This window comes from Nicotiana sylvestris, chromosome 9 (assembly GCF_000393655.2).
Source record: "Nicotiana sylvestris chromosome 9, ASM39365v2, whole genome shotgun sequence".
Lineage (NCBI taxonomy): Eukaryota > Viridiplantae > Streptophyta > Magnoliopsida > Solanales > Solanaceae > Nicotiana > Nicotiana sylvestris.
The window spans coordinates 126,449,039-126,475,503 of record NC_091065.1 but is presented as its reverse complement, the minus strand read 5'-3'; the positions used below and the strand labels follow the sequence as shown (position 1 = coordinate 126,475,503).

General features: G+C 37.6%; 1 protein-coding gene across 5 annotated transcripts in view; it reads right to left on the bottom strand.

The window, feature by feature from the left end:
* Positions 1-352: 352 nt before the first annotated feature.
* The window catches only part of LOC104230319 (uncharacterized), a 42,576-nt gene continuing 16,463 nt past the window's right edge, over positions 353-26,465 (bottom strand). For 3 of the 5 annotated variants that reach the window (XM_070155813.1, XM_070155817.1, XM_070155816.1), the window contains exons 7-18: positions 24,316-24,495; positions 23,553-23,604; positions 23,193-23,474; positions 20,639-20,749; positions 9,979-10,170; positions 8,993-9,268; positions 3,688-4,311; positions 2,630-3,120; positions 2,480-2,540; positions 2,328-2,396; positions 1,141-1,698; positions 353-856 (exon numbers count right to left, since the gene is read on the bottom strand). In XM_070155813.1, the coding sequence (XP_070011914.1) occupies positions 1,627-1,698; positions 2,328-2,396; positions 2,480-2,540; positions 2,630-3,120; positions 3,688-4,311; positions 8,993-9,268; positions 9,979-10,170; positions 20,639-20,749; positions 23,193-23,474; positions 23,553-23,604; positions 24,316-24,495 (2,410 nt within the window). In that variant the 3' untranslated portion in view covers positions 353-856; positions 1,141-1,626. Of the gene's footprint in view, positions 857-1,140; positions 1,699-2,327; positions 2,397-2,479; positions 2,541-2,629; positions 3,121-3,687; positions 4,312-8,992; positions 9,269-9,978; positions 10,171-20,638; positions 20,750-23,192; positions 23,475-23,552; positions 23,605-24,315; positions 24,496-26,465 lie in introns of those variants that run through there. The other 2 variants (XM_070155814.1, XM_070155815.1) reach the window with 2 other exon arrangements.

Genomic DNA, 26,465 nt, shown 5'->3' with positions numbered 1-26,465 from the left:
AGTACAGTAGCTTAAATACTTATAACAAAAAACATATCTACAATCCGTAATATAGCAAATGGTATCTATAGATAGCTAATTACCACTAAAAGATAGTGTTTTATGAAAATTTCTCTTAATTAAACTCATTTTGTACTTAAATAATTAACCTTGATTTGGGTTTAGTATTTCTTGAACTTAAGAACTTATTCAAATTTAACATGAACTTCAATCCATAAAGATTTGTATGTCTACAGTTTGACAACAAAATATTTGGATAAACGAACAACCTATTTGCGGCTTATACCAAGTTGACGCATAGACGGGCGAATCATCGAAACATATCTGCACACTAGCTAAAGATTTCCTCGGCTTATAGTTTGATGGAAAAATCAAATAAATGGACTTACATTATCTAATAATTTACATGTTAATATGGATTTCAGTTAGCATCTCTTTTACATCTATCAGAAAGATGGTTCCCCTCCAAGGATCTACTACTTCCTTCTGATGACCCAGAAAGGAAGGACAAAATTTCACACATGTACAATTCTCTGATAATAAATAATAGAAAAGGATAAAAATACTTACCCCCCCCCCCTTCCTTCCACCATGTTTTATCTCACACTAAACAATCTAACCTGAAAATTTTTCCCCTCCATGATTGATCTCATTAAACATTGCAATCTGAAAGCCGTCCGAGCTTGTGATTCTCATAAGTGCGGGATCCAGATTATAATCCACGGAAATTTATCCACCATGGTGCATGGAAGAGGCAGATGAATTTAACTCCATAAAGCACCATTCCTAATGAATTCCAATTGGATATTTTATCCTGTACAAAAGTTCTGATGTTGAAATTCTTGTGAACCAGCACCTGCTTTCACATGATAAGCACAAAGAGCAATAATCAGGCAGAGTGTAAATAAATAGAGCAAGAACAAGATTAGAGTAATTAAAGATTTAAGAGGTATCAATCGTCTTTATTTCACTAGGCAAGAATGCATTTACCCACAGGAAGCAGAAGTGCTGGAAAAATGAACAAAAGGCTAAGAGAGTAAGCTGAGTCCACTAGCTTTATATTTCTGTGGGAGAAATTCACATAACTAAAGCAAACTCACACTGAGAAGTCAATGTTGTACAGAAGATAAGATTTAATACCTGAAGATGGCTTAGTAAACCAATCTGACACACCAACAATAAGGTCGAAGTGTATCCTTAGGATTCCATGTGCTGGCTAGTTCGGGACATATGACGCTTACCAAACTCACTGATGGACAAGAAGGCTTCAAATATCATCAGGAGATCTCTCATCCATGAAAAGAATGCCAATAAAATCAATGGAAACAAACTTCCATGGTTGTAATTTCAGAGGAACTTCATGAGATGACATAAGAGAAGCTCCTGAAGCATAAAACTGAGCCAGCCCAGTACAGCTACTTGGCATCCATGTTCCGGGGAGTATTATTCTTTGGTTAAACACCCATATAAATGCACACTTGCAACCATTTCATGATAATATCCTCCTTGGGCTTGCAAGTTGGCGTACTTTTCCTGCAGTTGGGCTCCATGATTATCACAAGCAGTGAGCACCAAGATTCTTCAAATGGCAATTTCATAAAGCAGAGCAAAGGATCATGTGGTAGGTCATTCATTAGACAGATGAAGTAAGCCCCGCATTTGAAGGTAAGGATTCTCCAGGAGTTTTTCATTGTTGCTCTGCAAAGAACACCATATCCCAAATGGGAATCTGTTATTACAGTTCTAACACCATTAACACTTCACGAGCACAGCTTTTGCAAATGAATGTTCCATACCAATTTTACAACTATCTACAGAAACTGATTAGCTGTACATGCAACCTACAATTAGCATTTACTTATACTTCTATATGACAGTCAACAGATTTAGCTGCAAATTGCTGCTGCCGCTGACATGGTAATATGAATCAGGACACATTAAGTCAGCAATTTTACTGACGAAGTCATGTTTCATATAGCAGATATAGGCGTCTCAGCCTTTCAGGGATACTGCATTTTAAAAAATGTCTTGAAAGCAACCAAACATCAGACCTACAGATACTAGCTACAAGAAACAATGAGGTCCAAGTGACATCAAGAACCAGCAATTCAAGACATTTGATGGAGTTGCCAGTAGATGCAACTAGTGAATGCAGCTTCCACCAAAATCAATGATAGAACCAGAATATGCCATGATGAGGTCTGGAAACAAACTTTTGCAAGATACTGGTATTCATCATCAAGTGCACACATGGAGGGAGGACAAATACCACAAACACCAGTCCCATAAATTTTCTAACAAAGAAGGTAACAAAAAGGAGACTGCACCTGCTGAGCTCTAGAAACAAGGTTATGCAGCATGCGTTGGTAATTTTCTGGTTCCTCTGTCATCATCCTCTGCAAAATGCCAATTTCAGATTACTTCATATTGTAGAAGGACATATCATTGCCAAAGATCAGGAAAACAACAAGAAACTTGCCTTCAGAAGAAACATTGAAGAGTAATATGCCACTCTTGAGTCTGTATCATCCAATAACTCCCTGCGAAATACCCATATGTGCAAAATTGTTTATGAACCTAAATTAACTCAAATGTACTTATTTGGAGAAAAAACAAATGTAGAAATCACCTAAAGAATTCCTCCCCACCAACTTCTTTAAAAGCTGCAGGATCTGCTGTGCATTTACCAATTAAAAGTAGGAGAAGTGTGGCTCGTATGTCAGAGGTCGATCCAGGAACATTTCCTCTTCCTTTGCTTCCAACAGAAACACCTAATGCGATATTATCAGTCGCAGCACCAGCAAGTTGGATTAGCGGCCAATAAAATAAAGCAGCAGGAACACGTGCGACCAATTGCATAGGAACAATGGCCTGTCCATGGAGAAGCAGTGCCGCCATGGATGCAGTTTCTGGTTTTGGAGGATCCTTGTTTCTGAGTTTGTGGTTAGTATCTTCAATGTGTTCCTCCCAGCCAAAGTTCTCCTGCCGAGAGAAGCTTTCTCCTGGACCAAGCTTCTTATTCCAGCTAACATCTTTGATACAGGTCGTAGGATCATCCATAGATGTCACAGTTGAAGGGAGGACTTTTAGGCACAGTTGAGAAAAAAGAATTTCACACATCTGTTAAAAGGTCAGCAGAAATATTGGAGTGAGACACGGAAACTGACTATTAAAGACACAGGTAAGTAACAGCAAGAAGATACAACCACTTGTGGTGAAGTAAGTTAATTGGTAAGTAAATTGGCATTTCCTAAGATGATCACTCTATGGGCAATGCAACCCTAAACAATAGACAAAATAGGCTGGATCTTGCACTGATAATGATCATGACAATAAGTCCATAAGAGCAGAGTTATCCAAAATACTGTTGTGATTAAGGTTTGAAGTTCTCTTTTTAAGGGATGAGAGCCAAATATTTATCGTTCCTAAAAAGTATAATACTATTCCTCTCTTCAACAGAAACAAGCATTACAGAGATATGCACATAACAAGGCATAAAGGTGCAAGTGTCATCTAACTCTGTGTCCACGATTTCCATCCTCTTAAGAACACCATGTCTGAAGCGTTTCAAGATTGAATTACTTTATTATTATTATTATTATTATTATTATTATTATTATTATTATTATTATTATTATTATTATTATTATTATTATTATTTTACCAGAAAAGGACAGAAGAAATCACCTTTAATATATTCATGCGGTCCGTTTCATTAATCTGGGCCATCAGGCACAAGGCGCTATTCATGATGTCAATGACTGCATTCGCTTTCTCGAGACGACTTTTATTATGCAGATCTCCAACCGTTTCACCACTAATTGCATGTTGGACTTCACTTTCATCTAATAAAAACTTGCAACGCATAAGAAGCCTCTCTAAAACATATAAAAAGCCCCATCGAATGAGGTTATTTTTCGATTTTAGTAGCCCACACATGAGCCATATAGATAATGGGACATCTAAATCTGGTGAATAGTCAATAACACTGGCTAGAGAAACTTTGTCCTGCAAGCTTCTGATGCTTGACCATATACTAACATCCCCTTCCTCGACAATTTCTGTGATGATCAAATCCCCCAGCCAAAGATAACCATTGTGACGACACAGAGTTCTTTCAGAATGAAGAAGAGAATGTAAGGTGGCCCAAGAGTGCTTTGCTTTCATGCCAAAACTGTTTCCATAAGCTCCATCAATCCTTTCCAGCAATTTGCATGATTTAGTTATCTGCTTCATATGAGCAAATTCCTTATCTAGATGAGTAAATGACTTTATAAGCATCTCAAAATTCTCGACAATTTTTCCCAAGAACTGCAAATGAAACAAAGGTCAGACAACAACAAGAAAGAAAAACTAATTCACTAAAAAAAGTCTCTGAGAATGGAAGGAGCATTATGTAGGCATATATGTAGGCATATAACAACATAAATAGAAGACAAAATAGTTATAACAGCCTTTAATTTCTTTGCAGAGTCGAGAAATCAAATTTATACACTCAAGTGAAAAGAAAATGACAGATTCAGAGATGCCCAACAATCCAAAAGGCTTTTCATTTGTGCGTTCAACTAGTTTATCAGCTCAGTTTAGCATGAACATTAAGAAGTCCAAACACAAAATGTGGAATGTTGTTATGGAGTTTTTGCTATAAAGTACCCAAATATCAGGCTAGATCTACCAACACTTGTCCGAAACTCCTAGGACAAAGTCCAAACACACCAGTTTTGCCACTTCTCTATCAGGCTAGATCTACCAACACTTGTCCGAAAATCCTAGGACAAAGTCTAAATCACACCAGTTTTGCCACATTTTTCAACTATTGGACCCAAGTAGGGTTGTGCATAATTTGGTAAATACCAAATTACCGTACCGAAACAGAAAATTTTGGTATTTGGTATTCAATATTATGGTATTCGGCACAGTATTTGGTTTAAGTTTTAAAAAAAAATTGGTATAAGGTATGATATTTGGTATTTCAAAATGAAATACCGAAATAACGATACCGTGCCGAAATATATATTATATTACACAATACACATATTATTAATTATAACATAAATATAAAAAATCTAAAATTTTACTTTTCTTTATTTTCTAAGTTCATCAATTAACTCTAAGCAAATAACAAGACATTTCTAATGATTAAATTTATTCCTTTATGTACAGTTTTCTCTCTCTTGGTTGATATTTGCTGGTTTTGAACAAAACTTTTGTCAACAAACATTTTTAGTTTTGTACTTTTGAGTACTTTAATTAAGAATATTACAGTCTATGACTCCATGCACTAGTTAGTATTCAAACCGAAGTTACCGAACCGAAAGGAGAAAAATCGAACCATACCGAATTTAATTAGGTATGATATTGGTATAGCATTTTATGAAATCGAATACCGAAAATACCAAGCCGAAATATCTAAATACCATACCGTACCGACCGACAAACGCCCCTAGACCCAAATCCTTAAAATTGGATACAAAGACACCAAAATATACCTAGTAGTCTTCAATTCAATGATCTCGGAGATATATATAATTTACCGTAGAAATATTCTATTTCACTCTCCCACATCCTTCTTTACGTGCCAGTATGTGACTAGCATAAATTTAAGATGCTAACTTGTCTTGCATAGTTTATAAGTAGTGGTGGAAGAAACAAGAAGAAACATAATTAAAATATAATGGTCCAAAAGTAATAAATCATGGGAACTGACTCACCTAAAAGCTTAAATTGTTGGAGATGGGACACTTTATTTATTTATATAAAGTCAGCACCATATCCGCCCCCTCTCTTCCTCCTTATTCCATATGGACCTCCACCTGATTCTCTCTTGAAACAAGCAAGTGAAAATATTTTATTGATGTAATTTGTGTGAATTGACTCATCTAAAAGCTTAACATTTATAGATGGGAGCTTTTCTATTTATTGATATCAAAGCAACAAAAAGTTAGTTTAATTGAGAATTTATTTTTAAGAAAACATTAGATGAATCGAGAAGAAATCAAAGAATGAAAGGTGATTAATCGAGTAAATTTTAATTTGAAAAGTTGTGGAAATTATGTAAAATAATATTATTAGTATAGTAGTATTAGACCAAGTTGCTCTGACACGACAGTTTAGGTGCCGCACCCGTGTCGACACAACACTAGTATGGGTGTGGGTATGGGATCCCTACCGGATCTGGTCAAACAATTTTGGGTACTTTGATCACGACAATGGAAAAATTCAAGACGAGATACAATTTGATTCCTAAAATCAAAACCAAAACTAGGGTAAATTTGAAGAAAATAGCATACCTTGTCTAAAAATCAATCTTTTACTTATCTACAAGTTGAGAATAAAAGAGAAATTCACACTTTACAAGCTATACGTAAGTATACACACTTGGGAGTTCCAAAATGGACAAGCCAAATGAATTAAGACGGTATTACAGGTCCAAATCCAGTATAAGAAAGACATCATTCTAGTGAACTCCAAGAAGAAAATTAGAAAAAAGGAGTCATCCCCTACCAACAGTAACAGATGTGTTGTCTGCTTTACGAAGTTCAAAGCTGAGCAAGACGAAGACTTTTTTATGTTGTGTAAGGTTGGTGCTTTTACTTTGAATCAATTCTTAAATTGACCTTATCAAAATAAAAGTTTGAGATATTCCTTTGGTGTTTATATATTTAACTTTTCATGGAACAGATGGAAAATATGTTATTTGAATTATCTTTTTTTTTTGGTCGTCAAAAGAACTTATATTAATTTAAACAGTGACATTACAAGGAGCTAGCTGCACAGTATTACAAAGTTGTAATCAAAATGTTGATCAACTGAGTGATCATATGCCAAAAAGAAAGGTGGGACTGTAGGACAAATCCGTCGTGCATGCAGACTTCACTAATCTTTGATAGGCAGTGCCTTGTTGATCAGCCAAGAATTGCGGTAACAAAAAATCTGGAGGCTGAGTGAAGATTGTTGTGCAGAGCATTTGTAATATTTGAATTATCTAAGTATGCTTTTGGAAAATTTTTTAGTCGAAATTAAAATAGAGTATTTGAATTGAACTTGAAAAAGGTTTGTGAAAATTTAAGTAGTGTTTGGAGATGGACTTTCACTTGAAAAATTATTTGTGAAATTGAAATTTTTCAAGTGGAAGCTGAAGGCTTGAAGCTTTGAAAATTTTTCCTTAATTTCACCTTCAAAATACTATTTTAATACTTTACTTGAAGTTATAATATTTCACTTAAACTTACGACCTCATAGCAAGGCTATTATTTGCAAATTATTGTTTCAGTATTCGAAATATTGAAATAACTATCTCATGGTAAGAAGGAACAAGCATTTCAATGGCATATTTTAAGATATATATGATACTACATATAAATACCAGTGCCCATGTTGCTAATTTTCGACCATTCCATGTCTTCTTTTGTTTGTTTTTTTTTATAATGGTAACATTAACATTCCATGTCTTCTTTCTGACTCCACGTTGTACATAAAGTAGTGACTGCCTCCGTGTGATGTAAAACAGTGACCAATCTTGAGGAAAAGGCAGCAAATAAAATAAAAATATCTTCAAGAACAGCTTCTAATCGCATCATGAGGTAAATTTGAATGGTGCATTCCAGGGAAAAATTTGCATATATCGTACTCCCTCCGTTCCAATTTACGTGAACAAGTTTGACTGGGCACGGAGTTTAAGGAAAAATAAAGACTTTTGAAATTTGTGGTCTTAACAAGTCAAAAGGGGGCCCAGGGTATTTGTGTGGTTATAAAAGTTTCTCATTAAGGGTAGAATTGTAAGTTTAAGCTAATTAGTTTCCAAATTTAGAACGGGGTCATTTTTTTGGAACGGCCCAAAAAGGAAATAGGTTCACATAAACTGGAACGGAGGGAGTATTAGCTAATGGCTCTCTCTAATGGACTTGAAGGCGTTATTATAACGCTACTTATAGATTCTAACACCCGATCCTTCTCTATTACCTACACAATACAGATGCATACATCACTAAACTTCCACTTGACACTTATTCTATGATAAATGGGCTTGTCGCGCCCTGACATTCTTAGTAAAAACATTCAGACGGCATTTCAGCTAAACTCCCCAAAAACTAATAAAAAGATGCAAATGCCCAACATTTTGAAACATCACTAAGTTTTCTTTCTATAGATTGTATCACTAGGTGACTATATGGTAGACACCCAAATCACACAAACTCATGCAAAATAACATGTCCCTATGTTTAAGTTTTTGGCGAAACAACACCATCTGGAGGAAAACCTGAAGGGATACAGAGAAAAATATAAAATAGAAAATCTGGGCTTACTACGTGAATGTTATAGGCCATTATCATCTTGAATAATCACATCATTAGCCTAGTCTTAGATTAACTAAGATCATGAAATTTACACACAAATGGCAATAAATTTGAACAAGTAATGCCGACAAAAAAGTCAAGATGATTGAAAATAGGAGTAAAACAAACTTTTGGTTCCTTCCCGGGACTAAGAAAAGAGAATAAAAGCTCAATGCATATGGAATCTTTATCTGTAATATATAATCGCCCTGGCTTGGGGGGTACTGGATAAGTGGAAACAAGATTGGAGTGCACATAGAGAATTAATACAGGTAACGAACAAGATTACATTAGAGACCATTTTGATTGCAGGGTAGACAGGTGAATCTTCATCATACATACCTCGAAGAGGCTTAACAACGCCACAACCTCCTCCAAAAAACAAAAAGAAAGGCAACCATATAGAGAATTACTTTCACTGAGACGCAATTTCCCCTTTTATCTATATTTAGGCTATTAACTATGTGATTAATCACCAAGAAGCACAACCAAGCTACTTCTCATTAACACATCATATAATGAGAAGCATCAATCTTTTTACACTTCATCACAAAGAAGCATGGTTGGATAAGCTTTCTCAGATGTTTTTACCGCAAAAATGACACTATCATGTTTTGACGTCCAATGAGAATTAGCAAGAATGAAGTGAGCATTACCATAGCAAGTCGGTCAGAATTTGGATATTTGGACAATGCACTAGATATTGGGCGTTGCAGAAGCTCCAAGATGCCTTCCAATCCAAGCTTTACGGATATATGCAAAGCTTCAGGTGCATCTGCGAGCATAAGCAGCATAGCGACAGGTTGGACCTCATCATCACTGTAGTCTGAAGTTCCACTAGCTATGCATGACTCATTTATTTGATGCAAAGCATAATCAAAAAGCACCAGGTACAGATTCCTTCTTTCTTCCCTTGAGTTTGAAAGCACTAACTGCATTGGTCGAATAAACTTATCTTTAAGCAAAACCTATTTCTTTGTGCGACATACAAACAATCACAAGTGAGATTACTAAGCTGATACTGTAACTTTATCAGCAAAAACATCAACCATCCCCCACCCAAAATGAGGAACGAGAACAAATATAACATTCCCAACTGGAAAAGCAAATTACCATCCGACATAAGACTCCCTAATATTTGAATACATAAGACGCCCTCACATTAACATGATTTTCAATAACCCAGTTAAAGTATAACCAAACACCAACACAGTAAACCAGAATATTTTTTGCTAACAGCTCATGAGACAACTGGAATCTTTTCACAAACTCTGCTGGGTAAAAATCATTATCCTGCTCCAACTTTGCCTAAAAAATTATTAATTAAACACCCTTTCCCCACTCAGCTTTAGATTATTCCATCTATCACAGACGAAATCTCTTCAGACATTCTGCACATCTTAAATAAATCTATCAACAACTTATAGCACATAACTGGTCAGATACAAAGAAAGCTTCTACAGATAGTCTGACCTATAACTCTGGCTTGTACCAGAAAGGCAGAAACAACATACACTTGAATTTATACAATAGACACAATATGCCAAGCAAAAGTTATTCCCATATTATGGACTCTCAATACAACTTTACCTCCACTGTCCCTAGAAACGTAGGTAAATTATAACCATGGTTAGGAAAGTACCTCTACAAATATGAATTCAATTCCACCGATAAGATCAACCTGCTGAATAAGAAATACAGGGGTAGCTGAAAGAGCTTTATTAGATAACTCCGGAATTTCATAAAACATGTTTGTTAGCATTCCGATAAGCTTGCTGTGAACTATTTCAGCCCAAGAGTTTATCCTGCTAACAGATATAAGTACCTGAACAACCTGCACGAGTATTAAGAAAAAAGTTAGAACTCAAACATCAAGCACTTTTGAAGCTTAAATTCTTATCATAGAAACAGAAGTACAGGTGAGAAAGATTAGTATTAAATGCAACAACAACAACAACAACCACCTAGTAAAATCCCACAAGTGGGGATCTGGGGAGGGTAGAGTGTACCAGACCTTACCCCTACACCCGGAGGGGTAGAGGCTGTTTCCGAAAGACCCTCGGCTCAAGAAGAAGAAAAATAAACAATAGACGATAGACATTAGTATTAAATGCACAACCGTCATTTCATTGGTCATACGGATATTCATTTAGGGATCACCAATTATAACAGTGGGCGTTGACACTCATATTTACCATTATATGAAAGGGAAAACTAAGAGACTAATTGAAGCAAATAAGGCAGCACCTGAGGTCATTGAGGACAAAATACAATAAAATACTTAAGGTAAAAGCATCCAACTTATCCTGCATTTTCATGTGCTTATAATCTCTTTAGTTTACAGCTGAATAATATCTATATTTGTATAGATTCCTGTTAGAAAATAAATAACACAAGAGCGGATTGAGAGAAAACTCAGCTAGATTATTCCCTCAAGCCATTGGGGTTTAAATAGCAAAGTGTACATATTATAAGAAAAGATAGAGAATCAATTTACAATCAAGCTATATACAAGATCCTAGAATATTTTAGAATATCTACGAGATTCTAACACAAGCTGATGCATATAAACCATATGTACCAAGCTTGTTACAAATGCAGCCGACATGAGAACCAGTGCGTGATTTGGTGAAAATACCTACACGCTGATCATTTGACTTCACGAATTTTATAAATAATATTTCTCGAGAGTATCTTCTCTCCGATGAAGTGACAATCGATCTCAATGTGTTTAGTTCTCTCATTGAAACACTGGATTTGATGCAATATAAAGAGCAGCTTGGTTATCGTCTCACAATCTCCATTTGACTGAATTCTTTAAACTTCAATGCTTTGAACACAAGTTTAATCCAAATCAATTCGCAAGTTGCCACAGCCATTGCGCCATATTCAGCTTCAGCACTAGATCGAGCAACCACATTCTGTTTCTTTTCCAAAATACCAAATTACCTCGTACCAGAACGCAATATCCAGATGTAGACCGCCTATCGGAAGGTGATCCTGCCCAATCAGCGTCTTTGTATCCAACATCTGCTCATGACCTCGATCCTCAAAGCAGATTGTAAGTATCGAATAAAACGAACAACTGCATTGCAGTGACTATCACACAGAGGGTCCATAAACTGACTTACAACACTCACAGGAAAGGCAATGTCAGGTCGAGTCACGGTGACATAGTTCAACTTTTTTTTGATGATGAAGTAATTGGTTTCATTACTGGCATCAAGAAGATGCATAAATTACAAAAGAGTGTTGCAATTGTTAGCTCCTTACAAATGGTTATACTAGTACTAGGGAGCTAACAAAATTCAAAAACTATCAGGGGAGTCTATAGGGGATAGATACGCCCAGCTATCCAAATACATGAGGTATCTAGTCTTGAGTTTGTGGGGAGAAGTTGATACTCCACCTGTTGTTTCTCTCATTCCAAATGCTCCAAAAAATAGCTGCAGGTGTCATCTTCCATACTTTCCTGATGGTGCTATCAACTTTCCAGTAATTCCAAGACTCAAAAGCATCCCTGATATTATGTGGCATGACCCATCTAAGTCCAAAGAGTGATATAAACATACTCCATAAATCTGTTGCAACGTGGCATTAAAGAAAAAGATGGTTGTGAGTTTCTGCCTCCCTCTGGCACATGTAGCATCTATTCACAATCTGAAAATTCCTCTTGGCTAAGTTGTCTTGTGTCAGACGAGCCTCATAAAGTGCAGTCCAGTTGAAGCAGATGACTTTGGGTGGCAACTTGATTTTCCATATTAACTTCCAAGGCCAATGGTTAGTTATTACATTGTGAGTTTCTGCTAGCTTGTAGGCTGCTTTGACCGAGTACTTTCCTGCATCTGCACTACCCCATTTGAACTGGTCAGGTACTAGAGTGTTGCTTGAGAAATTGTTGAGTGAGGAAAGGAGTCTGAACAGATCCTCATATTCCCAATCTTGCAAGTTCCTTCTAAATGTTATGTTCCATGAGTTGCCTTCTCTGCACTGAGGAACTGTTGAGTCTGGATCACTAACCATTTGAAAGAGAGCAAGGTAGTCATTCCTTAGGGGTGTGTTGCCTAGCCATTTGTCCTTCCAGAATTTTATTTGCTATCCATCTCCAACTGCGAAGTGTTGGTTTTGTGAGAACTCCTCCCAGAGTTTGCAGATGCTCTTCCAAACTCCAACTCCATGTGGTGCTCTAGATAGCTTGGTGCACCAGTGGCTTTGGGATCCATGCTTGGCATTGACAACTTTCTTCCATAGGCTCTGCTCCTCCTGTGTATATCTCCAAAGCCATTTCATCAATAAGCATTTGTTGTGCAAAGCTAAGTCCCTGACCCCTAGTCCACCTTGGTGCTTTGGTAAGATAACTTTAGACCACTTTACCAGGTGAAACTTGACCATCTTTAGTCTCTTCCCATAGAAAGTTCCTTCTGATCTTGTCAAGCTGCTTCAGGACCTTACTAGGCATTGGAAAGAGTGACATCTGATAGGTTGGGATGCTGTCTAGGACACTACTGATTAGAGTTAGTCTTCCACCCATAGACAAATATTGCAGCTACCAAGAAACAAGTTTCTTTTCAAATTTCTCAATGACCCCACTCCATATAGCTTCTGACCTGAACTTTGCCCCTAGTGGAAGTCCCAGGTAAAAAGTTGGTAAACATCCAGTATTGCAGCCTAAAATTCCAGCCAAGTCTTCTAAATTATGCACCTCATTAATAGGTAGATTACACTTTTGAGCATGTTAATGTGAAGACCGGAAATAGCTTCAAATATAAGAAGGGTTAGATTTAGATAGAGCACTAGACTTCTGTCTGCCCACAGAAAATGAGAAATATTGATCGTGCTTCCTCGCCCAACATCAAAACCTTTCAACCATTGCAGCTGCTTAGCTTTATCCAACATCCTACTGAGTCCTTCCATTGCTAATATGAATAGGACTGGTGAGAGTAGGTCTCCCTGTCTCAATCCCCTCTGTGAAGAGAAAAAACCAACTGGGCTCCTGTTGATTAAAATGGAGTACTTCACAATGGAGATACTGAACTTGATCCATTTTAACCATCTTTCTCCAAATCCCATTTGACTGAGAATGGAAATGAGGTAGGACCAGTTAAGTTGATCAAAGGCTTTTTCTATGTCCAACTTACATAGAATCCCTGCATCCCCTTGCTTTAACTGCCAATCAAGGACCTCGTTTGCTATCAACGAAGCATCTGTAATCTGCCTTCCTTGGATGAATGCATTCTGTTGATTTGAGACCAATTTTCCCATTACTTTCTTCAACCTTTCAGCTAGGACTTTAGCTATGATCTTGTACACACTGCCAATTAGACTAATTGGTCTATAGTCCCTTAGCTCCATTGCCTCTTTCTTTTTAGGAATGAGCGCAATGAAGGATGCATTACATGACCTAACCATCCAACAATGCTGGTGATAGTAACTCATAGCTGAAAGTATGTCATGTTTAATGAACTCTCATGAGGGCTGGTAGAAAGCCATTGTGTACCCGTCAGGCCCTGGTGCTTTGTCAGGAGCACTAGAGTTAATAGCTGCAAGAACCTCCTCCTCATTGAAAGATGCCTCCAGCCCCTCCTTTTCTTCTTCTGTAATGGTTGCGATTTCTTCAAAATTACCAGATGGCCTCCAACTTTCCTGCTCAGTGTACAAGTTTTCAAAAAAAATCCAGCGTCTCCTGCTTTATCTACTCCTTATCTTCTATGATCTCATCCCCGACCATGAGTTTGTCTATGCAATTGCTTCTTCTATGAGAGTTGGCAATCTTCTGGAAGTACTTGGTGTTTCTGTCCCTTTCCTTAAGCCGTAGACACCTTGATTTCTGCCTCCATGAAATTTCTTCTGCTTTGGCTAACTCTTGTAGTTCTATTCTTATACTAACCAATTGGTTAGCCTCAGATAAAGTCAACTACCTGTCTTTTGCAGCCTGTTCTAGTGCCATGAGTTCCTTTAGTGCCCTGTTTTTCCTGGTTTCCACCTTCCCAAACTCTTCCCTGTTCCAGGTAGTGATATCCTTCTTTAGGCTTTTTAGCTTTTGCATAAGGATAAAGTCAGCACTACCAGTAAATGTGTAATTGTGCCACCAGCTCTTTAGTTTGCCTAGAAATCCTTCTAATTGAAGCCACATGTTTTCAAACTTAAAGAAGGAAGGAGTTGCATCCCAGTCACCACTCTCCAAAATAATTGGTCTATGATCTGAAATTACCTTAGGCAAGGCAATCTGTCTCACAACATTAAAAGAGTCATTCCAATCATTGGAGATAAGGAACCTGTCAATTCTCGAAGCCTGCAAACAATTGTCTCCTTTAGACCAGGTATATTGAGCCCCCTCTATAAAGGTAAATCAATAATATCTAGGTCTTGAATAACATCAGAGAACAACTTCATTGCCTTTGATCTTCTAGTACAATTCAGCCTCACTCTCAAACCTAACAACATTGAAGTCACCTCCCACTACCCAATGATCTTCCCAAAGTTCCCTTATTCCTGCAATCTCACTCCACATTACTTCTCTCTCTGGATTGTTGTGTGGTCCATAGATTCCTGTGAAGCACCATCTAAACACTTCTATGGTGCTTTCTAACATACAAGGGATGGAATAAGACCCCCGGTGTGCATCTAATTTGACCCACTTTCTTTTGTCCCAAATCACCACAATCCCTCCACTAGTACCACTAGCTTTTAACTCCACCCAATCAGCCCGTCTATTCCCCCATAATTGTTGAATCATTCTAGTAGAGCAATCTTCTACCTTAGTCTCCTGCAAACACAAAATATCCACCCTCCACTTCTGAATGAGAGATTTAATGGTGCTTCTTTTCCAATCCTCATTCAATCCCCGCACATTCCAACTCAAGATTTTTAGCTTCATCCAGAACATGAATGGTATTGCCTACCCCTTAACCTGTTGCCCTCTTCTGTCATAATTAATCCCACATGCTAATCTTTTCCTTTCCCCCTCTCCTCTATTCCTCCTCTCCTTACCTGCCTTTTGTTTTGATTCCTGTAGTTGGATTTGGACTTGTCTTCGCTGCTCCATCCTTAGAATTATGTTCAGAAGATCATGCTCAAACCCTGCCGCATTCACCCCAAAGGCCTTGCATGCCTTGACCATAGTGAGTTTGGTCCATTTTGAAGTCTCGATTAGGGATGGAGTATCAATTAGTTGTTCGCTAGGACCTCCCTCATACCATGTTAGTGGAAGGGCTTCACATACTGCCTGAGAAGAAAAGTTCGTGTCTGAGCTAGTTGCTGGAACCAAATCCATTGTTGGCGAGTGTATGCAAAGTGACCAGTGGACTCTCTCTTCTGGGATCCCTTCATCATCTGCGTCTGAAGGGGAGTTTTTTGAACTCTGGTTTGCCAAAGCCATAGGGCAAGATTGTGTCGTGCTCTGTTCCTTCGAGAATGAGGGTTCAGCTAGCTACCTAAACCTTCTAGGATTGCTAAAGGGCTCCCCCTCGTTGTAGGAGTTTAATATTCGGCTCCATAGGAGTGTCAATGGGTCTACAACCTGCCATACTTGTCTCCTGAAGATTGTCTAAGGCTTACTTACGTTGTGAGATGACAACATCTTATTTGGACTGCGCGACCTTAATGCCTAGGAAATACTTCAATATGCCCAGGTCCTTCGTCTTGAAATGCTGAAGGAAATGTTGCTTCAATTTAATTATACCATCTTCATCATTGCCCGTGATAAATATATCATTAACATACACGACCAAGTAAATGCACAAATTATGAGCAATATGGCGATAGAATACAAAATGATCAGCCTCACTGCGAGTCTTACCAAATTCGTGAATGAGTATGCTGAACTTACCAAACCATGTTCGGGAAGACTGTTTGAAACCATATAGGGACCAGCACACCTGGCACACAAGACAACTAGATTTTCTCTAAGCAACAAAATCAAGTGGTTGCTCATGAAGAAAACCATTCGTAAAGTCCAACTGACAAAGAGGCCAATGGCTAACAGCAGTCATGGACAGAAAACGACAGACATATGTTATTTTAGCTATGGAAGAGAAAGTATCATCATAATCAAGCCCAAATATTGAGTACAAACTTTGGCAACAAGGCAGACTTTAAGTCGATCAATTTGACCATCTGGACCAACTTTTACTGAATACACCCACCGACAAGATTCCCCGGAGATAGATGAACAAGCTCCTCAGTGGCAAGTACATGTAAAGCAGACATCTCTTCAGTCATAGCGTGTTGCCCTCCAAGATGAGATAACACTTCACCAGTGGACTTAGGGATAGAAATATAGCACACACAAAGGCATAATAGGGTGATGATAAACGATGATAACTCAAACCAATGTACTATGGGTTAGGATTAAGAGTAGATCCAATACCTTTCCGGAGAGGGATTGGTGGACTAGGAGACAATTCCGCAATAGGTGAAGGATCCGATAAAGGACATGATGGTGGACGCTGACTGTGATGATAAGTTAGGAATGGTAGAGTGGTAGAAGATGGAACTAGAGATATAGGTGGCAGAGCTGGAATTATAGGTGGTGGGGATGGAGCTGTAGGTGATGAAACCATAGCTATTGGTGGTGGAGGCAAGGAGGAAAGTGAAGGAGAGATAGTGACTGAATCTCCAAAACATGGAACTGGTAATACCTCAGAAATGATCACCTAAACTTGTGAAGTATGATTGGTTTTCAAAGAAGTGACATTAGGAGGCATAAGGCACCACTTGAAGGTCTGGTGAATAACATTGCTATCTTTTTTGCATCATCAGGAAACCTAGAAATACACATATAAGAGCACAGGGAGCTAACTTAACTTTTCGTGGAGTAAGGTTATGAACAAAGCACGTGCTCCCGACGACAAAAGGTGGAAGGGAGAACAAAGGTTAGTGGGAAAACAAGACAAAAAATAGAACTTGATTCTAAATAGCCGAGGATGGCATACAATTAATAAGATAACAAGCTGAGAGAACTGCATCCCCCAAAACGCAACCAATGATGAGATTGTATGAGTACGGTACATGCAGTCGCAATGAGATGCCTAGTATTCCTTTCATCTACCCCATTTTGTTGAGATGTGTAGGGATAAGATATTTGATGAATGATCCCATGAGAATTCATGAACTATTGAAATGGAGAAGACAAATACTCTGGGGCATTATCACTACAAAATATGCAGATAGAAACCCCAAACTAAATTATTTCAGTGTGGAATGTCGGAAAATAGAAAATAACTCAAATTGATTTTTCATCAAAAATATCCTAAGTGCACCTGGAATAATTATTAATAAAACTGACAGAGTTACAGATTATCAAGGTAGAACTGACCCGACTAGGACCCCAAACATCTGAATTTGGACTAAAGCGAAAAGTGACTCTGCCCAATTATCAAGACGTTGAGGGAAATGGAACGAGTATGCTTACCGAACTGACATGACTCACATTCTAGAGTGGACAAGCGAGACAAACCGAGTACTATTTTCTGAAGTTCTGATAAAGTGGGATATCCCAACTGTTTATGCAATAAAGCTAATAAATCGGTAACATGACAAGCTATTAAAGGAGGACAAGATGTGAGTCCATGTGACTTGGCAAAAATAAGGTAACAAAATCCATTTGATTCACCCACCAATATAATCTTCCCCATACTACGTTCCTGTATATAAACAAAGTCATCAAGAAATAAAACAAAGCAGTTAAGTGATTTGGCTAAGCGACTAATTAGATATGAGATTAAAAGGATTACTGGGAACATAAAGAACTAAATTCAAAGGCGAGGAAGTGAACTTGCTTGACCTATTTCAATTGCAATGGTTTGAGACCCATTGACTATTATGACTATTGGAAGTGATTGAGAATAGAAAATAGTAGTGAAAATAGATTTATTACTAAAAATGTGACCAGATGCTCCCGAATCAATAACTCAACTACTGGGAGAAGAAGTTTGAGAGACAAGTTACGCTATTACTTATCTGAACAACAGAAGCTATCTCAGACGATGTCTGCTTGTGTGCTTTATATCGAAGGAATTTGATGCAATCTGATAAAGAAATCATCCGACAATTCAAAGTGTTGGATCCTATTTTGGCGCAACCAAATTGCTCAAATCTAGGAAGCTGCCCAAATCAAAACAGAATCTGATAATTGTAGCCAAAAATCAAGGTCACAGTGGCTGAATTTGAACTTGCCGGAAAAAGTCACCTGAATATTTTGAAAGTGGCTGGAATTGCGAAAGATATGATGTTTGAGCTTAGAATGGCTAGGCAATCCCAAGGAGTAGGAACCAGCCTTGGGAAGTTGCTGAAAAACTGAGGATTTGCAGGAAAAAGTAATCTAAACTTTGCCGAAACCTTAGCCTATGATCAGAATGTTCTGAAAACTGGATGGGTGGCGTTGGAATAGTGAGTCGCACCCCAAGAAGTCAAGGTCGAAATCTGAAAATCGCAGGAAAATAGCTCACGTACTCGGCGCATGAGATAGATCTCACTGGAGCTTTTCTCCTTTGTACGGCGCATGGAAGCGCGTGAGAGCTCCTCTTCCGGCTGGGATGACTGGATTTTCTCGCCATAGGAAGCTTGATCTGGTAGTGGTGCTGGTTTATGCACAGCAACTACAGAAATAGAGATAAGTTGGAAGCTTGACCTGGTAGTGGTGCTGGTTTATGCACAGCAACTACAGAAATAGAGATAAGTTGGAACAGTACGTACAATTGCCGGAATATTGCACAGTGATTCCCTAGAAATCACTGATAAATGCACAGCGAGTTTTAACACAAGTTCTCTGATACCATGTTAGGAAATAAGACAAGGAAGAACTGATTGGGAGAAACTCAGCTTGATTATTCTCTCACGCCATTGGGGTTTAAATAGTAAGTGCACATATTCTAAGAAAGGAAAGAGAATCAATCACATTCAAAATACAATCAAGATATATTCTATTTACAAGATCCTAGAATATTCTAGAACATCTATGAGATTATAACAATTCCAAACTCATACTTTTGTTTATCTGATATTCCCTCTATTCCATTTTATGTGGTAATATGTCTAATTAATTTGTTACAAAAAGATTAGAAACAATTTGACTTTAACCTTTTCATTTTACCCGTAATGGCACGCTATTATAGCCACAAAAGTCTTATGACATATTTAAGACCAAAAGTTCCAAAAGGTTTTTTTCTTTCTTAAACTCCTTGCACAATCAAACTACACTAGGTAAATTGAAACTGAGGGAGTAATTATTTTCCTTATTTCTTTCAAACAAATCAACTTCATTTATCAATATCCTTTTTTTATAAACAACAAAAGCAGATATTGTGTTTGCCTCTCTACCATTGCAGCAGCAGCAACAACAACAACAACAAACCCAGTGTAATCCTACAAGTGGGGTACGGGAGGGTAGAGTGTACCACGACCTTACCCCGGCTAAAGAAAAGATGAAAAAGAAGCAATAGCAATAACAACAATCAGTAAACAACAACACGATAATAGATCAACCGAAGCGAAGGAAACAAGAATAGGAATAAGAATGAGAAACAGAAACCCCAAGTAGTAAAGGAAAACTAAGCGTAAGAAAATACAAGAGCAATATCAACAATACTGATATGTGAAAGAAATACGTTGCATTACCTACTATCCTTCTACCCTAATCCTCGGCCTCCACACCCTTCTATCAAGGGTCATGTCCTCAGTAAGCTGAAGTTGCACCCATGTCTTGCCTAATCACTTCCCCACAATACCTCCTTTGGTCTACCTCACCTCTCCTTATACCCTCTAAAAGTAACCTCTACATCTCCTCACCGGGGAAACTGTGTCCTTCCTCTTCACGTGCCCGAACCACCTTGAACTCACTTCCCGCATTTGCCACTCTACCATTCTCTCCCTAAATACCAAAATTGGTTCACCAGCTAGGGTTCGAACTCATGGAATTTATTGATAAGTAATATATTCAACTGATAAATCATTTATCAGTCATATCAGAGTACCTACTTCCTTTCCCTATGTTTAGTTTTGTTCCGCCAATCAAGAAGTTAAATGCCCCACTATACACACCTTCCCTCCATTTTCTGGAATATTATGGAAGTCCAATCAAATCCTTTTTCTTTTATAATGGTATAATGTCTTACGTTAATGATCAGCACCAAGATGGTACTGAAAAGATTACACAAACCGGACTTGTCCAGATTACTAGACAAAAGACTCTAGTAAGTCCAGAAAATGAAACACATCAGTATTCTCCATGAAAAAACAATAACAAGCCAAGGTAAAGACTCACCAAGAAATGTCAACAATAACAAGCCAAGGTAAAGACTCACCCTTATGTCAAGACCTTTAAGTCTCCTCCTCCTTATTCTGCCTCTATCACAGACAAAATATAGTAAACAACTCAGAGCAGAAGCCCAGATGGATTCTTCCAATTCTTCTATCTGTTCATCACAGTGTAAATAGACTTAGAACGAGAATAGCAATTAGCACTTAAGTAGCATCATCGCACAATGCTATTAATTAAAGATATAAAGTTTGAGAACAAGTGAGAAGTAGGAGATGATGCTGGATCAAGGAACCATTGCTTTCAACCTAATAAATCTGAGCATGAGAAGCACAGTTCCATCTACTTTCGAGGTACAGGTGTTTATGAGCCCATGATTCCATGTTCATTATATCAGACACATTTGAAAGGAATTTGCAACATACTATATAAACAAAAAGAAAGTACTCCAATATGGAGAAACTTTCTTATTCCAGTTTGCCTCAGTGACTTGTTACGGAAATGAATGGAACATAAGGCCTTTGAGGGGTTGAAACTTAAGTTACACAACTTGGAAGATTACTTTCTGTTAGTGCATTATTTTGGTGGCTGAAACATGCAATCCTGATGTTAGTGGATCTTGCCAATTTTTAGGATAACCAGAGAGGTTGTTCAGTACACCAGATGGGATAAGCTAGAATGGCAATCCCTTCAGATTTTCAGATTGGATGGTAGGGAGGTCATACCGACCAAATTGGATTGCAGTCCAGTGTTTGGCAAACAGGTATAACAGGTAACCGTAAAATCAACTATATCTTCTCATTTCCATGTAAACTCCGAGGTTTAGCTAGTTTGGAAAAACAGAGTAAACTCCCAATATGTCTCCAACTTATTCTTGAAGCAACCATTTTCTCCTCGCCTAGCATTTCGTTTATATTGCATCCTCAACTTATAAGATTTTGCCTTTAACTAGTCCTTCCAGCCATCGTTGGCCATATATATGGTGTTTCATCCATTTTGGGCTCCTACGCTAATACTAATTCTATAACTGCTATCTTGCACATGTGGGGATCCTGAGTGACTATGCATAGATCATCTCCTTTTGTGGTTCACTCTACTGACATCATTCCCACTTTTATTATCCCTTTCCAGTACAGTAATGAAACAAGAACCTGGACATATGAGTACCACCTGATGCTTCACAAAGCTAAACATCGAAAAAAAAATCTGTCCAAAAATGAAAAGGCAAAAAAAGAAAAAGGAACAATAGACAAGCAGAAAATGAAAAGAATAAAAATAGAAGAACAGACAAGCTATTCTTCATTGTTCAACCACAAAGCTGGCGGGCGCCCACTGAACCCCCTTCCCTCTGGGTCACAGCCCTTTCTTAGACATCCTGATCCCTCCTCTCTCTTGACTTCTTTCACTAATCTGCAAATCCGTGACCTCCCAGAGAGGCACTGGCTGTGATTCTTTTGAATAACAGATGATGAGGTAAATTTCTGTGAATCTCTTTTTCATTGTTGTTCCTTATTTACACTTGCTCTTCCTTTTATGTATTTTTCTTCAGAATTGATCTATAAACAATAATCTTTCAACAACTACCCTTGTTAGCATCACATGTCATTATGTCATGCTGGATCCCAGCTTCAATTTGTCCACCAGATGCCAGAAGGACATGGCAAACACCACTGATGAATTCAGGATGCAATGGCAACAAGGTCAGAGCCAAGGAAAAATTGTACCTTCAGGAATAATTTGGCAACCAATTAAGCAATTCACAAAACCCAAACTAACTCAAAAAATCAGGTGTAGGACTAAGCCAGTGAATCAGTACCCCAGCTCAGTATTAAGAACTTTCCAACTAAAGTACAACGGCCTACTCAATAACTGACCAGTTATTCCTCAACATTAAAGGTTAAATCTTGATTCAGCTTAATCAAAGAACTTCTAGCCTAAAACTTTAACCTTTGGAGTGGACGGCAATTCAGAGTTGTGAGCGCTCAAGCTATGTAACAATGCGTGCAAATCTCAATTATCAACATTATATACTAAATTCCTTTTTTTTAGAAGGTGAAATTTTATTAATATGCAGTATCAAGAGAATACTACAGCAAGAAAAAAAACACTAGACTTGGTACATCAGATCTCAATAAAATCTAACAAGTCTAGCACATCCTGAAAATTAAAAACACAATTTCCACTCCTCCAATAGTACAGATTTTGAATGCATCTAAATTTCAGAACTTGAAATTGCTCCTTTTTGCCACCAAAACATCTCCTATTTCTCTCCATCCAAATTGTCCATGCATAGCATAATGGGACATTTATAATAAATTATGATAAAATAGAAGAACAAAAAATAAGATTCCGGGAAATCAAATCTTACAAAAATCTCTCTTTCCACATTGAGGCGCTCGATATAGAGGCAACCAAAAGAAAATAACAGAAGAAAGGGACAAAATCAAATCTAAAACCAACAACTAGTAAAAGAAACGGTCGTTTCTTGTGCAACTCGGTCAAAATAAACATTAAAAATGATGACCAAGAAATTACAAACATACACACACACTCATGTACACACACGCACAGAGAGAGCTTTGACTGTTGGGCACAATTACCTGGACAAGATGAAGAAGGATCTCGTAGAGGATGCCTAAGATCCAACACTCAAACTTATCAATGGCTGAGGAATTTTTAACTTTCTTAAGATAATCTGATTTTTTATTTCCCTCCAGAGAAAGTTGAATTTCATTGTCCAAATAAGTTTCTTTACAATACTCTTCAATTGTCGAAGCATCATCTGTTGTTGGAGGCTCCAATAAATGAGCATGAACTCCAAGATTCAAAATTAAATCAAAGGCCCGAGTCTTTGATTCCAAACGAGAAGAAGTCATCATTTCCTACGGTTAATTTTCACAAAAGTTAGTATACTGCATATCATCTACACAAAAGAGCGACCATCTAGAACAAGGCAGCACCTCAAGCATGGACAGGGCAAGAGGAGCAGCAGTCTCAGAATCCAAAACATACCTACAAAACCACGATTAGAAAAGATTACCCTTGGGAAAAACTACCAAAATGGAACTAAAATCATTTGTCATGGAAATGTGAAGTTAATACACCACTAAACATAAAATGGTACTCTTAGACGTAACTCAGTACCACTGGTCTGCATGTCCCATAAGGTCCATATTAGGCCAATTAAGATCCATATTAGCTCTTCATAGAAAAGATCCATACCACGTCAAATAATTTCTACTTGTCAAGTGTAAGATAAGAAGAAAAAGAAAAGAGAGACATTTGCAGCACTTGCATTATCAAAAAGTTAATACTAAAATTAAACTACTGTTACAAGACAAGTAGGACTGCAAATTTGTCCTAGTCCAAAACCCATGAACATGAATGGCAAGGTATGGAATCATTGAATGCTGTTGGCTACTCAGTCAAGGATCAGATTTCAAAATCAAGAAGCTGGAAGAGTGCATTCAATGTTGATACTCATAACACATAAGCATTTATGATATTGAGCATGCAGTAAAAATTATGCCAATGCTGTACTTTGATGTTTGAGAAGAAAGTGACTTTCTACGACAGAACTGATTCTACTTTGCTGCCGATTTACACTACTAAAGGTAAATCAAATTACCTTTTAGGGGATAATATATAGAAATAAACAAGATTTAAGTTATGGTTGTCACAGTTTATTGTAAAAGTTCTAGATGCAGGGAAAGGAGCACATACATGTCAATTACAAGTTTGACAAGTACGCTGACAGCCACATCCATTGATGGCTTTCCACTGTTGTTACTTAGTTTAGATGAAACAGTCATCAGATAAGTATTTGGAGCAGAAGTCTCAGAGCAGGCTGCAGCAATAACCTCGTACACCTCCATGGGATTCAGTCGCAGAGGCTGTTGTTCACTGAAAACAGTAAAATATTAGGAGTCAAGAGTGACAGAAAGGGAGGAAATTAGGTAGTGGGAGATGGATGAATAACTAGAAGGAGAGCAACAATGAACATATTATTAAAGAAAGTAAACACAATGACCAAACATATTAAAGAAGACCTACAACAAACTGATAAACCATGTTCTTGAAGAGAGAACATTTCTTCAAGTAGAAACAACTTTCAGTATCATATCTATCATCTCTGAAAATAATTTCTACCTGCAGACACACTTTACCTCCTATTATTTAAGAATCTCAATGATTAAATCCCCTGGTTTAGAAATCTTCTACCCTTGTGAGGATTTCAACATCAGCAATTTTCCCATTATTTTAACTTTTCCAGGTGATAGAAAGAGCGGAAAACCCCAAAAAGTAACTACGGATACAATACAAGTACCCTCTGTTTTAGTTTGCTAATTCATAGTGTATTTTGACAAACGAGGACGAAGCACCGATGGCCATGTCAGGTCGATCGACACTGGTCTCGAGATAGACAAAGGATCAATTTAGCAAAGCTAAAGTTTGCACTTGTAAGACAAGGAAGAAGCAACGTGAAATTCGGCAAAATAATGGATATGAAGAGAAAAGACAGGAGGTCATCTATCTTTGTTAATTGCTCATCAGCAGCTGAATAAGGATGCACACACTTAGACTACTGTACAAATCGTATCTGTAAAGCAGGTAAACAGAGAAGGTATTAGCTAGAAGTACTTTAAATTCATGGAGGGGGGGACAGACCAACTTCCCCAGGAGGAGGGAAATTTAAAAGATTCTAGTAAACCAGCCGTATAAACTAATATGACCCAAGATAGCCAACATGCGCTTTGGTCCAATTGGAGGCTACTTCCGTAATTGGGCAGATACATGTGCAATTTGGCCAACAGTTGAAGACTATATTGTATTTGGTGGCTATACTTGTAATACTTAGCTCCTTAGTTTAGTATAGGGGTATTTTGGTCAAGTTTGTGGTTAGCCAAATACCCACTCTAGTATAAATAGCCCTTAAGGCTTTCATTTTAGGTTAGACATTTGATGATTGATAAGTTCTCTTTTGAGATGCGTAATGGTTGATTCCCATTGTTGATGACTTGTTCAAGATGTGTGGAATCACACTTCCACCTGAAGGTATTCCTGTAGTTTAGGCTCACTTTGTTTTACAATTATTGGGTGATTGATTATATCAATTATTTTGTAACTACTACTTTGTGGGGTCTATTCTCAAATTCTATCATTTATCTTTAATTTATTGTATTCCCCATTTTAATTCGCACCATTTTGGTATCAGAGCTTCGATTAATGTTTGTTTCTACATACACTGTCTAGGATTTGACTTATCAAATCAAAAAAAAAAAAAAAAAAACCTAAAATTTCCACACAAAAAAATAGAAATCGATATATATGTTCTTTTGTTCTAAATCTAAACTGAATTTATCTATTTCTTCATATCTCCTTGTTGACCTTGGTCTTCTAAACTTGTGAAGCTCAGCTTTGTTTTACTGAAAGTTGAAGGGAATTCTGAGCTAAATGAATTAAAACCAGAAATTCATCTTTGATTTCTGGGATTGGTTGAGTTTGAATCGACTTGAGGGTGTTATTGCCTTGTGGACTGAAATTTGTGTTAGTTGAAAGTGTGCTTCAGTTCAAAAACTGATTTGCTGCTGAAAATCGCTTGAGTTCTGCTGAGCTAGCTGCTGTTTTGAGACCCCTTGTGATGAAATATTCAGTTGGTATTGGCATAGCACCATATTTCTATATTGCTGAATGGAAGAAAACTGTTTAGTCTTTAATATTTTTGCTGCTATAGTTATGCCATTTCAGTCCAGAATTCCTGCACAGTTTTATACCAGAATTTGCACCAGTTAGCTGCAAATTTCTGCAGAGAAGGAACGCAATTTGGGACAGTATTTGACAGCAAATTTCTGAATTGTACATCAGTTCTCTGT